Raw genomic sequence first — 15,145 nt, forward strand, 5'->3', positions numbered from 1 at the left:
TGGCAGTGATTTGACAGCTTTCGTAATTCGGTGAGGTAATCAGCGTTACTTTCATTCTTGTGCTGATTCCTCCTGAAGAATTTGAATCGTTCCGCTATCAGCAGCGGTGTTGGGTTTAAGTGCTCCTGTAGGGTATCAACAATCTCCTTAAAATTCTTGTCCATCGGTTTGGCTGGAGTGATCAAGTTTCGTAACAGCCCGTATGTCCTTGCGCCCATCAGATTTAGAAGTACCGATGCCTTTTTATCATCCGCTACTTCATTCGCCTTGAAATATACCTCCACTCTTTCCACATATGTGGTCCAATCTTCTATATTACTATCGAAAGCAGTAATATTGCCAGTCTTCGGCATCTTGAAAATCTAAAATGGCGCTTCCCGCGCTTTTCCTCCGTCCCCGATGGATCAAAATGGCGCCTCCTGCACTTTCCTTTCTTCCCCGCCGAGTTAAGATGGTGCCTCCCGCGCTTTCCCGCTGCTGCCAACGCTGTTCTCCGTGGTTCCCGTTGCGACCTGCAGCTTTTCGCGGTATTTCTATTTTTTTTTATATCTCGCTTCAGTAGTTTCTCCGTTACTTGGAGAACCGTTCCCATCGTGGAGCGGACCCTCTGGGACTTCCCCTCCCTCTGCTCGGTCCGAACGCCGACCTGCTTTGCAGCACCGGCCGCGCCCTGAGTGCTCCACCCTCTCTCTCTCTTTGCTTCTGCTTCCCGACTCGCTGCCCGGCCCCGTTGCAGAGCCACCCGATCGAGCTCTAGTCCGCCGCAGCCCAGGAAGGATCAGTGCACTACCTGCCACCAGCCCGTTTAGCTGGTGAAACCACAGTTTTTTTTTCTTGCTTCTGGCTTCGACCTTCGTCTGAGGAATCGATCTCCTTGAGGTGCTGCCGAATTGCAGGTAAGTTCGTTTCTAACTTGTCGCCACTGTTAGATCCGTGTGTTAATGGAGACACGGAATGCAGGAGTTGATTTAACAAGTGTTTACTGAACAAAGTCTGGAGGTGAACTAACTACACAAGACGCTACACAGGCTTATATACCCGAGTGGTCACTACTGGTACTACAGTATACAGGGGCTTCAAAAACATAGTTCTTCTTAAAGGTACATACACTACAGTCTCTATGAGAAATCATTCCCACACATGGGCCGTGATTTCCCCTACCTCGGCGGGTCCGTGGAGGGCGTCGTCGGTGGTGGGTCCCGACCCCACTGCTGGCTCCAGCCCACTCTGTAAAATGAATTTACCGTGATTGGGCTTGTTAAGCCCGCCCAGCGCGTTTCCCAGCCAATTAGAGGAAGTGGGTCTGGTGACGTCATATGATGACGCGGCATCAGCTGGTTTCCTTAAAGGGACCAAGGCCAACTTTATTTTGACATTTGTGCTATCGGTGTTCTACAGCATTGAGGTGCTGCAAACACTGACAATCACTGCACAGAGGTGTAGGGCTGCACCCCGGCTCTCTCGTGAGTCACAGCAGGCAGGGAGGTTCTCTTCCCTTCCCATGGGCGGAAGAGACCTCCCCAGGAGATCAATACAGCCTGGTTGCACATTGCAGAGGAGGGCACAAGCAGGGATGTGGTCAAGAGGACCTGGGTGCAGTGCCGCAAACGTTTCAATGATCTCAGTAGATCACGAAACGTTAGTAGGAAGCCACACTCAACTTCATCCTGCTGTGCCTCTCATCACATCCCCATCAAACTGCCTTCCCTACTCTACTCCTGCATATCCTTACTCACACCAACTTACCTTGCACCTCCACCCATCCCTCTCTATCTACATTATCACATCCCCCTCTCATTAACCACCCCTCACACTCACCCTCATCCTACTGCAATCACACCAACTAACAACACACTTGGGTAGGCACTTGAGTGTTTTAGCCAATGTTCATATAAAGTTTCTGTTAATGTGCTGTCAAACATTGAAATCTTTATTTTCAACATTTTATGTTCTTGGACAGATTTGTGTGCACCTTTGGAAGTGTCTTAGTGAGTTGCAGTGAATGGTGAGACATAACGTTACCCCCCGCAATGGTGATGAGTGTGAAAGGAATGGCTTGGGCATTGTAGGGATGCTTTATGGTGTTGGTGTGAGGTGGTACCAACCTGGCGCATCATGTGGCAGCCATATGGGTGTACACCGTCAAGTGAAGTAAATCTGGCTATGGTGAGGCCATCCCTGGCATCCCGGGCAGCAATGTGGTCAGGTGCTGATGCCTTGTGTCCTGTGCAGCATCAGTTGAATGCAGAGAAGGTTAGTGTTGATGTTGGTGCTGCTGGTGTGCCTGGTGCTGCTGGTGTTGGGGCTGATTGTGGTCAGATTCCGAGGACCAAGGTGAGAGAGTATAAAGGGAATAGATGGCAGGTGAAGTAGAGATGACAGAAGCGATCTGTCAATGGTGAGAGAGGTAATGAGGTCAGACTGGATGGAGACTTGTGTAAAGACTTGCAACATGGTGAATCTGTTGTGGAAATGCAGTGAGGAAGAGCTTGTGGCTGAGGGAAGATATCTCTGTAAGGTGGGAGCTTTTACTTTACATTTGAAGCTGTCAACTCAACAGCTGATTCAATGGCCACTGAACTCCCGCCTCAGTTTAACAGATGTGATCCCCGAGCAGCGAGGACTCCATGGGTGAGCACGTAAAATCAAAAGGCGAGCTCAAATGTATTCTTAATAATCTCTAAACAAGGTCATAATTAGTGTATCAGGTCCCCCGCTGCTGCGTGTCTGGTCTGCTCAGCGCTGACAGACCCGACATCGGAGAAAGGCGTGTGGTGGTGAGTTCACAGTGGAGTCCCGACCTGCTAGGGAAAAAAAACACGTTCCCACCCGACCCGCCACCAATCGCGCCCGCTGACACCCACCCACCCCCCACCCACAAAATCTCGGCCATGGATTTGAACTTGCTCATGTAGAATACTGTAATCACAATAGCTAGGAGTGCTACTTGGGACTAATATTTGATTAAGCTCTTAAAATAATTCCATTAAAGATTTCATTGAATGGTTACTTATAAACATATACAGAAAGGTGAAAAAAGGCCATCAGACTCATCCATTAGGCAGTGAAACCTCCTACACTACCCTCCAATTGCTAGTAATGCTAACTCCCGGGGAGGCAAAAAAAAGCAGAGAAAAGAAAATGTGGCCAATTTCAGGAAAAATCCTGGGAATTTCCTACCTGACTCTGTAAGGCTGTCAAACATGTCCCAGCAGGCCGTGGTTACCCACAATGCAGCACTAGACATACTTAAACTATCTTCCCCAAAAGTCTCCCAGTTTCCATGGGAAAATACAGAACGGCAAATGACCATCTCTGTCCATCGACTAAGTTCCTGGGGTTTCAGACTTATTAACCCACTTTATCTCTGAGATACCTCAACAGCTCTGTCTGCAAACAAATCTTAAATTTTATATCATGCTCTGCTTTCACTGCATCCCTGGGTAGACAATTCCCACGTTTGCCACCCTCTATGCCAAGAAGTTCTACAGGTAATTTTAGGAAATCATGTTCCTGGTGTGGAGCTTTGCCCGTGAGCGCACATATCGGGAATTTGTGTGCACACACTACCATTTTCTGTCCATTAATTTTAATAGATGGAAAATCATGAGGAATGCCTGCCCGTATTTCTGAAATGCACTCACAGCAGGCAAGACTCTTATCTTAACTGTATATTCATTTTATGGCCTAAACTTGAATTTCTGTTCCCTTGCCCTAGTACACGTGTTAATATTGAACATCTATTCCTTTAATGACCTTAGATACTTGAATAAGGTCACTTTTAAGCTGCCTTTTTCCTAATGTAAACGCCTCTAGCACACTAGTTTTTCCTCATAGTTCAGATGCCCAATCCCATTTATCTCTCTCACACATAGAATACTATAGCTAGAAGAATGCTGTATCCTCCCTCCAAGGCCAGGATCTCCCCACTGTGGTACAGTGCCCAGTACTGTGCACTTACCTCAAGGTTGGCTGGGACTAGTGCTTTGTACAGGCAAACTTGCTATTTTACCATCTGTAGAATGCAGCACGACACTCAGTTTGTGTTGTCAACACAATAAATCAAAGTACTTATATGTACTTGCCGGTATTAAATATGGGAGTTACACTGAACTAGGAATTGAATTAATCTGACCAACCATCAAACAAGCTGTTGTGTGCAGCTTGGTCTCATTCTGTGGAAGGATGAATTCTTTACAAGGCATGAACAAGATAATGGTGGTACACAGTGGACGCATCATCTTGTTGACCCACTTCTCAGCTGAGCCAAAGATAGCAATAGCAACTTAAGTAGTGTTTGTGGCATTCTGAAGGTATTTTGTTTGGACATATGTAATACAATATTAAAATATTGTAAAAATGTTTTTAGTGTTTAATTTGATGTAAACAGGAAGGGTTATTTTATAGATGTTATTATTGTTAAATTATTTGTATGTGATCTTCTGGCAGAATGTAGCAAAACAAATGGGACTTGACACCAGAAAGACATCTTCCCTTTGGAAAGATCAAGCATTAGTTGAAATAAATATTGCTGTCCTGTACAGCTTTCAGGTATGTACGTGCTTCATATAGTGGCCATTTTTATCTCAATAAATACACAGATTATCTGCTCATTGAAAATGTTTTCTCCCTATTTAGTCTGATAAAGTGACCATTGTGGATCATCATTCTGCTACGGAGTCCTTCATGAAACACATGGAAAACGAGTATAGATGCCGAGGAGGGTGTCCTGCAGACTGGGTGTGGATTGTTCCCCCGATGTCAGGAAGCATCACGCCTGTGTTCCATCAAGAGATGCTAAACTATCAGCTAAGCCCATCATTTGAATATCAGGTAAGCCGATGGTAACAATATAATCCCTTTGCCTGTCTTTTTCTGCTTAGCTTCTAACCAATCGATTAAGCTTACTTTTTATTATGCTAGTTCTTTATCAATAATTCTTGACATTTTAGAATATATATTATTTAAGTCCAATGCATTACTTACATATATCCATAAGATATGGAAGCCAAAGGGGTGTCATTTTAGTACTGTTGAGGTAGATAAGCCCAAAATGCTGAAGGACAACTACATTCTCATACTAAATGCAGCTGCCTTCCACCTTCAATTCTCAGGGTAAGTGATGCAAATCTAGTGCAAGGGCACTGAGGAGACTTTTAGTATTAAGTTATGGAGATGTAATTCAAGGGATACGCTCTGTGTAAATCTGGAGCACTGACAAGGAAGTGTTGGACTTGAAAGTACTAACCACAGTGAGTTGAACTTATTAGAAGGTTTTCAGTTACCGTTGTTAGATCATATATAAAAAACATAGAGGATTAACACATTAGGAGGACAAGTACGATGGGTAGAGTTCATGGTGGTGGAGCTGTTGGGCTAGTTTACAGTTAATTGTTGCTTAGAGGCTGTGTCCTCTTGATAGCCAGGTTTTGTCATTTGTATATTGCAATGCAGGCAAAAGAGACACATCCTGCCATGTACTTCAATCATTCGTACCATTGAATTTAAGTGGTTTGAGGGGCTTGCAATAGAATAAATCAATTAACAGCAAGGCTACATGTTCCAGGAGACTTCATCTAAGGCAGGAACTAAACAAACACGGTTGCGTAAATTAGGAAGTCACTCCCATAGTTGAATGATTTTTCTTTTAAAGCTTGTTCTTAATTTATTGGTTAGATTTTCTTTTTAAATGTGATAATGTAAGAAACAAAGAAAATTTTATATTGCACCTTTCATGTCCCCAGGATGTCCCAAAGTGTCAATGAAGTACTTTTTTTGGAAATGTAGTCACTATCGCTTTGTAGGTAAATGTAATGGCCATAATGCATGGTAGGGTCCCACAAACAATAATGTGTTAAATGACCAGTTAATCTGTTTTGATGGTGCTGGTTGAGGGCACTGGAAAAGAACTCCAGAACACCAGGATATAATCTAACATGGGAAATTACAGCATGAAATCATTATACAATCTTATCCTTGCACAATTTAACAAAACAATATGAGTAATAAGGTTGGCAAACTATCAGTTGGCCACTGTTGTAGATCATTAGCTCAGTGTGCAGGCGGACAGGAAGTTGTTTTGGCAGATAAGGAAAGCTGTGGGACAATGCAATAACACTAATCATGCGGCTCTTCACATCCCAAAGGTCAGATGGATAGATCAGGGATTACTAGATTGGAAGAATGAGAATACAAACAATTTCACTGAGGCAGTCAGTGATGCCTTTCTCCTGCAACATGTGAGATAAGCTACGACCGCAGAGACTGTAGAAACTCCTGCTCTGAAATGTAATGAAAACAAGAAGATCTCTATTTAATAATACAGGAGCAATTTCTTGAATATTTTACAAAAAAATGCTACATTTTGCCTTTTTAATTTGGCCAGTTGTGGTTCCTACTTATGAGCTACTAAATAATGGAAGATTTGGGAAAAAACTGGTAGCATCCTTAGCATTGTTGAATTGACTTAGTATATATCCTTATCTATTGCCATTCTATTAATCAGCCTTATCCCACCACATCAAAGGTTAATTTTCTCTTCCATAACAACTTTATTCAAATATTTCTTTCAGTAGTTGATTTCCACATATCTGCCAAATGTATTCAAATGTGCTCAATCATCTGTATCAGATGGACATTATTACAGTTCCCATGAGTACTAAGATAGTTTTGAATAAAATTAAATGTTTTAAGGGACCAAGCCATGGCCTTATATAATGGTTTTCAAAGTCTAGCTGCCCTGTGGTCATGTACTTGAAAGAAAGACTTATATATTTATATAGCGCCTTTCATAACCTCAGGATGTCCCAACGTGCTTTACAACCAATTAAGTACTTTCTGAAGTGTTGTAATGTAGGAAATGTGACAGCCAATTTGTGCACAGCAAGATCCCACAAACAGAAATGTGATAATGACCAGATAATTTGTTTTAGTGATGTTGGTTAAGGAATAAATATTGGCCAGTACACTGGGGAGAACTCACCTGCTCTTCTTCAAAATAGTGTCATGTGATCTTTTACTTCTATCTGAGAGGGCAGATGGGGCCTTGGTTTAACGACTCATCCAAAAGACGGCACCTCCAACACTGCAGCTCTCCCTCAATACTGCACTGGAGTCTTAGCCTAGGTTATGTGCCCACCACCTTCTCAAGAGCAGTTAGGGATGGGCAATAAATGCTGGCCTTGCCAGAGATGTCCACATCCCAGGAACGAATTTTTTAAAAAGTCTCTGAAGTGATACTTAAACCGACAACATTCTGTCTCAGAGGCGAGAATGCTACCACTGAGCCAAGACTGACGTGACTTTTAGCTCTATGCAATCAGTAATTCTGTTTGTAAAAAATAGGAGTGTCAGTTATTGTACTACCTCTGTTTTAAGACATTTCTCAAGGTTTTGACCTCAAATACAAGATACAGGAGGAAAAATGAAGTAAAGCATAATCTGTATGGTGTTCCAGTGCAGTGCACTTTTCTGCCTCATCTCTTTCCGTGTACACCTTCAGCTGTGGCTCAGTGAGTAGCACTCTCACCTCTGAGTTAGAAGTTTGTGGGTTCAAGTCCCACTCCAGTGACTTGAGCACAAAAATTTAGGCTGACACTCCAGGGGAGTGCTGCACTGTTGGAGGTGCTGTCTTTCGGATGAGATGTTAAACTGAGGCCCCATCAGCCCTCTCAGATGGACATAAAAGATCCTACGGCACTATTTCGAAGAAGAGCAGGGGAGTTATTCCCGGTGTCCTAGCCAATATCTACCCCTCAATCAACATCACTAAAAAAACAGATTATCTGGTCATTGTCACATTGCTGTTTGTGGGAGCTTGCTGTGTGCAAATTGCCTGCTGCGTTTTCTACATTACAACAGTGGCTACACTTCAAAAAGTACTTCATTGGCTGCAAAGTGATTTGGGATATCCGGTGGTTGTGAAAGGTGCTATATAAATGCAAGTCTTTCTTTTTCCAGTGTAGTGCACTTTTCTGCCTCATCTCTTTCCATGTTCACCTCCAACACAATACAGAAGGACAAGGATAGGAAGAAAGATTGGTTTGAAGAGCAACACCGAAGCAGTTTCAATTTAAAAAACAGATAGATACCTTAAGCAAGTATACAGGGAGATGTGGAATGAAACATATCGAAGAAACTCTCAGCAAATGTAGTTATCTCAGTTACCAGGGCTACAGGGACTTGGAGAGTGAAAGAAAGTAAAGGTTATGGAGTGGAGGAGGGACTAAGAGAAGCAAAAATGAAATAGATGAGGAAATAAGAAAGGAATAGCAGAAATAAATAAGAGAGAATCAGAGTCACCAGACGAGGAACACAGATGAGAAGAAAAATGCTGAGAAGCAAAATCTGAAACAAGAAGCAATATGAAAGTAAATAGTAAATTAACCTTAGATTAAAAATTCCTTTATGTACAAGAGTGAGAATGCATAAACTATAGAAACCCTTCCATTGTAACATATAAGAGATAAAACAATGATCCTTAAACATTTGTATTTCTTACACCTTGGTTTTTCTGAAGATCTGTCGCCCTTAGTTACCCTTACAGTTTGCAGCCAATTGCATTCCCCTAATAAGCAATTCTGGCCATCTATCCTTTTGACTTCTAATAAATTAGTAATAAGTTATTAAATATTTATTTAATTCACATGAGGACATCTGTATTTTGGCACCATTCAATGCTCTCAGTGCTTTAATTTATGCACATGCTGTCCATAGGACCCTTACCTCCTGTGGTAAGTAGGGTTTATATTATTACCACATATTTACTACCTCACAAAGCACCTGTAGTTCAAACTATTGAAAGTATTGGTGGTGATCCAGCAAAACCTATGTTTGATTTTAAAAAATCAACTAAAGCAAGTAACACTCCACTTTTGACAAATAATGCCTTAGTAACATTTAAAATGCTGTGAAGTTTTCAGTAGGTTTGGTATCGTCATGTATCATACAAGGACCTAGCAACAGAGCAAAAAGGCGCTGTATAAAATGTTGTTACAGACCTACACGATGTATAATGCCACCTCAAAGGTAACTTTTCCACAGTGACCTGATAGTAAACCCCTGGACTAGAAGGTACCTGTGAGTGATGTCAGTAGATTTGTTACGTTGTATGAGTGAAAACTAATTGGGATGTTCCTCAGGAGCTTAAAACTTGTTGCTTGTGAGTTCTGGCCCTGTGAAATAATCTCAGAATCAAAATCCCATGTTCCTGCCTGTAACATATCTTATGCATCATTGAATGTTCTTCGGCTAACTGTATTAACTGCTTTTTCTCATGCAGTCAGATCCCTGGTTCACTCATGTGTGGAAAGGAGTCAATGGAACTCCCACCAAAAAGAGAACCATTGGATTTAAAAAGTTAGCAAAGTAAGTTTATTATATTCAACACACTATTGTTTATAGGAGCAATATACTTTAAGAAATGTTAAAATATGTTGCTCAATATTTCAGTTGGATGTAACAGGTGGATTTCAGTGCATGCTACCTGCACGTGACTTCAGCCTAGTTTTGGTTTGGTGTCTGTTCCTTTAAATCCATGTCATAAGCAATTTAAAAATGAACTAGCTACAGCCAGAATCTTGGCCCAAGCGCTTAACTCACTACAATGTTGCAAGTTTCATTAGCTCTCGGTTTGAGAGAGAAATACTTCAAACTTAAATAATGCTGTATGACTGACAGCTGCTTTTTAAATTTGACTGGACGATTATTCAAAATCCAGGAAGTCCTGGTAACTCTTTCTGGGATATAAAAAGAGCTCTTTCAATCGGAGAGATCCTTTGAAAGTATCTGAGAAGGAAGCAGTCAGTTTGAAACTTCTCGGAGCAAGAAGAAATTGGTTTGAAACTTGCAAGAGATGGGTTACGTTAACTCTCTCGCAATGGTGAGAAATTTAAGAAGAAACATTGTTTAAGCTATTTACAAAGGGTAGCTTAGTATTTTTTGTTGCCGACCCTTTTAGTGTTTTCCCACTTGAGGAGTTAGGTGGAAATATATATAACCATTGTATGCTTGTTTGCCTTTTGTTTTCAAAATCATTAAGTGAATTTAGTTCTTAAAACAAGGTCTGAAGACTTGTTCGCTCTTTGAACATTGAGAGAGTTCCTATAGGGTAGGTCCAGTAGCTCACTAATTACCAGACAATGTTTTCTGTATCGTTTTCCTTGGGGATCTGCAGATCTTAAGATTAGAATAGACTAAATTGAAGGTACGGGGAGATGGGACTCATCCCTGAGCATGATCTAAGATATGAGAGCCAAAATAACCTAGAGTAAAAAGGGCAGAAATGCAACAGTGGCACTGCCATATTTAAAGACATCTAGTAGCATGTTTATATACTTTGCATGGGGATATTGAAAAGTTATCATTCTATATAATATAACCGGTGATCTTTTTGTGCACACCACTCTTTCAAGTTTCATAAAATATTGCTTCTAATGTACTGAGTATGCCTTCTCTGCACTGCGTTAAACATGTTTTTGCACCACTAATAACACCAGCACTTTTGGAAAAAACAAACCGCTGGGGCCAGGCATTGCTGGCTCCCCATCTGTTTGGACTAGATAAAACCAGGCTTGTCCTTTCAGAAACACAGTCACATTGAGCAACAGCGGGAAACAGTGAAGCAAAGCCAACTGGCATCATGAGACTTGACAGAGTACAGAATTCATGTGGTACAGCACTTTCCATAGCTGAAGCAAATGGGTGGGTACAGGATCCTGAGGAGACTTCTCCAAAAAGACCCGTCCTAGTATGCTGTCATTAGCTCCACCATGAAGACATCCAGTCCTAATACTCTATCATTTTCATTTGAAAAGGGCAGTGAAATTCTCTACAAAGTTGATGGGACAAGCAATGGCCAAAAGAGTAAAAGCCACCATCTTATATGCCACAGAAACGGGGAAGTCCCAAGTCTATGCAAAAACATTATGTGAAATATTCAAGCATGCTTTTGATGCAAAGGTGAGAAACAAATTTGTTTTAATAGCACTCCTTTAATTTATTTCACGAAGCTATGCTACAATAATTGTGTGCCTCATGCTATAGGGGAGATTTTCTTGGCTCCGTGTTCGGATTCACCGGGTACAGCGGATATCGGAAAATTGGGCTGGCTGAATCACAAAAGGAACCCGCCTGGTTTTGCTCCAATTAAATGAATGGAAGGAAAATCAGGAGAACTCTTTCACTGGCCTGTGCTCCGACCCGCCCAATTTTCTATTATTCTCACCACACAATCCAGTGAGCCCGGCCACAGACCTAGGAACATCTCCCCTTATATTGTAACAGGAATGATAAATACATACACACACCTCTGTTTACATCAAAGTTTCAAGTGATGAAAATACCACGTGAGAAAATAATTTGTTTTTGAGCAGTGCGAGTGGACAACACCAAATTCTAACTGGCCCGCTTGCACCACTCTCTACCCAGGGGAAAGCAGACTTCTGTGAATGCTGCCCATTTAAATATGTGCACAGGGCTCTGCTCACCAACATCTCATTGTCAGTGACATTTGTAAATTAAGAAAAGGCCCCATGAGACAATTGGCTCTTGTCTCTCATTACAAATTAAAAGCTGGTACAGCGTATTACTAGGGCTCTTTTAAAAATCGTCACCAGATGCTGTTATACTTTGACCAGTGCAGGGCCATGAAGGTATTATAGCAAAATACTGCGGATGTTGGAAATCCGAAATAACAACAGAAAATGCTGGAAAAACTCAGCAGGTCAGGCAACATCCGTGGACAGAAATTTGAGTTGACGTTTCGGGTCGAAGTGGTGCTGGTGCTGGTGCGGCCGCAGTTATACTGCCATTTCCACATTGCTGAGAAGCAGAAACAGCTTCCCTGAAGCACAAGGGGGGCGATATTGGTTTGGCCGATAGTGTAAAACGGGTGATAGTGAGTTGGCAGCCTGTTTTACATCTCTCCCATTGAAGCCAATAAAAATAAAAATCAGGAGTGATGTAAAATGGGCTGCTGACTCACTATCACCCATTTTACACTATTGCACAAAGTCAAGATTACCTCCAAAGTGCGTAATATAAATGTGTCAGCCTTGCTATCCTATTCTCAGGCTTGTAGTTCGTTTTGACCCACGAATTACAAGGGAAATAATTAATGAATCACCCAAAAGCTCTTAAGTTAAATAAGGTCATTTATTAAAGGAAAAGAAGAGAGGAAAGAAAACAAAACACGCTTATAGATTTAAATGGCAATACAATGCCTTTCTTAGTCTACCTGGCAATACAATGCCCTTCTTAGTCTACCTGGCAATACAAAGCCTTTCTTAGTCTACCTGGCAATACAATGCCTTTCTTAGTCTACCTGGCAATACAATGCCCTTCTTAGTCTACCTGGCAATACAATGCCTTTCTTAGTCTACCTGGCAATACAATACCTTTCTTAGTCTACCTGGCAATACAATGCCCTTCTTAGTCTACCTGGCAATACAATGCCCTTCTTAGTCTACCTGGCAATACAATGCCCTTCTTAGTCTACCTGGCAATACAATGCCTTTCTTAGTCTACCTGGCAATACAATGCCCTTCTTAGTCTACCTGGCAATACAATGCCTTTCTTAGTCTACCTGGCAATACAATGCCTTTCTTAGTCTACCTGGCAATACAATGCCCTTCTTAGTCTACCTGACAATACAATGCCTTTCTTAGTCTACCTGGCAATACAATACCCTTCTTAGTCTACCTGGCAATAGAATGCCTTTCTTAGTCTACCTGGCAATACAGTGCCTTTCTTAGTCTACCTGGCAATACAATGCCCTTCTTAGTCTACCTGGCAATACAATGCCTTTCTTAGTCTACCTGGCAATACAATGCCCTTCTTAGTCTACCTGGCAATACAATGCCTTTCTTAGTCTACCTGGCAATACAATGCCTTTCTTAGTCTACCTGACAATACAATGCCCTTCTTAGTCTACCTGGCAATACAATGCCCTTCTTAGTCTACCTGGCAATACAATGCCTTTCTTAGTCTACCTGGCAATACAATGCCTTTCTTAGTCTACCTGGCAATACAATGCCCTTCTTAGTCTACCTGGCAATACAATGCCCTTCTTAGTCTACCTGGCAATACAATGCCTTTCTTAGTCTGCCTGGCAATACAATGCCTTTCTTAGTCTACCTGGCAATACAATGCCCTTCTTAGTCTACCTGGCAATACAATGCCTTTCTTAGTCTACCTGGCAATACAATGCCTTTCTTAGTCTACCTGGCAATGCAATGCCCTTCTTAGTCTACCTGGCAATACAATGCCCTTCTTAGTCTACCTGGCAATACAATGCCCTTCTTAGTCTACCTGACAATACAATGCCTTTCTTAGTCTACCTGGCAATACAATGCCCTTCTTAGTCTACCTGGCAATACAATGCCCTTCTTAGTCTACCTGGCAATACAATGCCTTTCTTAGTCTACCTGGCAATACAATGCCCTTCTTAGTCTACCTGGCAATACAATGCCCTTCTTAGTCTACCTGGCAATACAATGCCCTTCTTAGTCTACCTGGCAATACAATGCCCTTCTTAGTCTACCTGGCAATACAATGCCCTTCTTAGTCTACCTGGCAATACAATGCCTTTCTTAGTCTACCTGGCAATACAATGCCCTTCTTAGTCTACCTGGCAATACAATGCCCTTCTTAGTCTACCTGACAATACAATGCCTTTCTTAGTCTACCTGGCAATACAATGCCCTTCTTAGTCTACCTGGCAATACAATGCCTTTCTTAGTCTACCTGGCAATACAATGCCTTTCTTAGTCTACCTGGCAATACAATGCCCTTCTTAGTCCACCTGGCAATACAATGCCTTTCTTAGTCTACCTGGCAATACAATGCCCTTCTTAGTCTACCTGGCAATACAATGCCCTTCTTAGTCTACCTGGCAATACAATGCCTTTCTTAGTCTACCTGGCAATACAATGCCCTTCTTAGTCTACCTGGCAATACAATGCCCTTCTTAGTCTACCTGGCAATACAATGCCCTTCTTAGTCTACCTGGCAATACAATGCCTTTCTTAGTCTACCTGGCAATACAATGCCTTTCTTAGTCTACCTGGCAATACAATGCCCTTCTTAGTCTACCTGGCAATACAATGCCCTTCTTAGTCTACCTGGCAATACAATGCCTTTCTTAGTCTACCTGGCAATACAATGCCTTTCTTAGTCTACCTGGCAATACAATGCCCTTCTTAGTCTACCTGGCAATACAATGCCCTTCTTAGTCTACCTGACAATACAATGCCTTTCTTAGTCTACCTGGCAATACAATGCCCTTCTTAGTCTACCTGGCAATACAATGCCTTTCTTAGTCTACCTGGCAATACAATGCCTTTCTTAGTCTACCTGGCAATACAATGCCCTTCTTAGTCTACCTGGCAATACAATGCCTTTCTTAGTCTACCTGGCAATACAATGCCCTTCTTAGTCTACCTGGCAATACAATGCCTTTCTTAGTCTACCTGGCAATACAATGCCTTTCTTAGTCTACCTGGCAATACAATGCCTTTCTTAGTCTACCTGGCAATACAATGCCCTTCTTAGTCTACCTGGCAATACAATGCCCTTCTTAGTCTACCTGGCAATACAATGCCTTTCTTAGTCTACCTGGCAATACAATGCCCTTCTTAGTCTACCTGGCAATACAATGCCTTTCTTAGTCTACCTGGCAATACAATGCCTTTCTTAGTCTACCTGGCAATACAATGCCCTTCTTAGTCTACCTGGCAATACAATGCCTTTCTTAGTCTACCTGGCAATACAATGCCTTTCTTAGTCTACCTGGCAATACAATGCCCTTCTTAGTCTACCTGGCAATACAATGCCTTTCTTAGTCTACCTGGCAATACAATGCCTTTCTTAGTCTACCTGGCAATACAATGCCCTTCTTAGTCTACCTGGCAATACAATGCCATTCTTAGTCTACCTGGCAATACAATGCCTTTCTTAGTCTACCTGGCAATACAATACCCTTCTTAGTCTACCTGGCAATACAATGCCTTTCTTAGTCTACCTGGCAATACAATGCCTTTCTTAGTCTACCTGGCAATACAATGCCCTTCTTAGTCTACCTGGCAATACAATGCCTTTCTTAGTCTACCTGGCAATACAATGCCTTTCTTAGTCTACCTGGCAATAC

General features: G+C 42.0%; 1 protein-coding gene across 2 annotated transcripts in view; it reads left to right on the forward strand.

The window, feature by feature from the left end:
* The window catches only part of nos1 (nitric oxide synthase 1 (neuronal)), a 111,277-nt gene that overhangs the window by 38,193 nt on the left and 57,939 nt on the right, over positions 1-15,145 (forward strand). For both annotated transcript variants that reach the window (XM_085961785.1, XM_085961786.1), the window contains exons 12-15: positions 4,450-4,551; positions 4,639-4,833; positions 9,281-9,366; positions 10,815-10,959. In XM_085961785.1, coding sequence (XP_085817911.1) covers positions 4,450-4,551; positions 4,639-4,833; positions 9,281-9,366; positions 10,815-10,959 — 528 coding nt within the window. The remainder of the gene's footprint in view (positions 1-4,449; positions 4,552-4,638; positions 4,834-9,280; positions 9,367-10,814; positions 10,960-15,145) is intronic.

This window comes from Somniosus microcephalus, chromosome 19 (genome assembly GCF_052327205.1).
Source record: "Somniosus microcephalus isolate GS21.2 chromosome 19, FLI_Smic_1.0, whole genome shotgun sequence".
NCBI classification, from domain to species: Eukaryota; Metazoa; Chordata; class Chondrichthyes; order Squaliformes; family Somniosidae; genus Somniosus; species Somniosus microcephalus.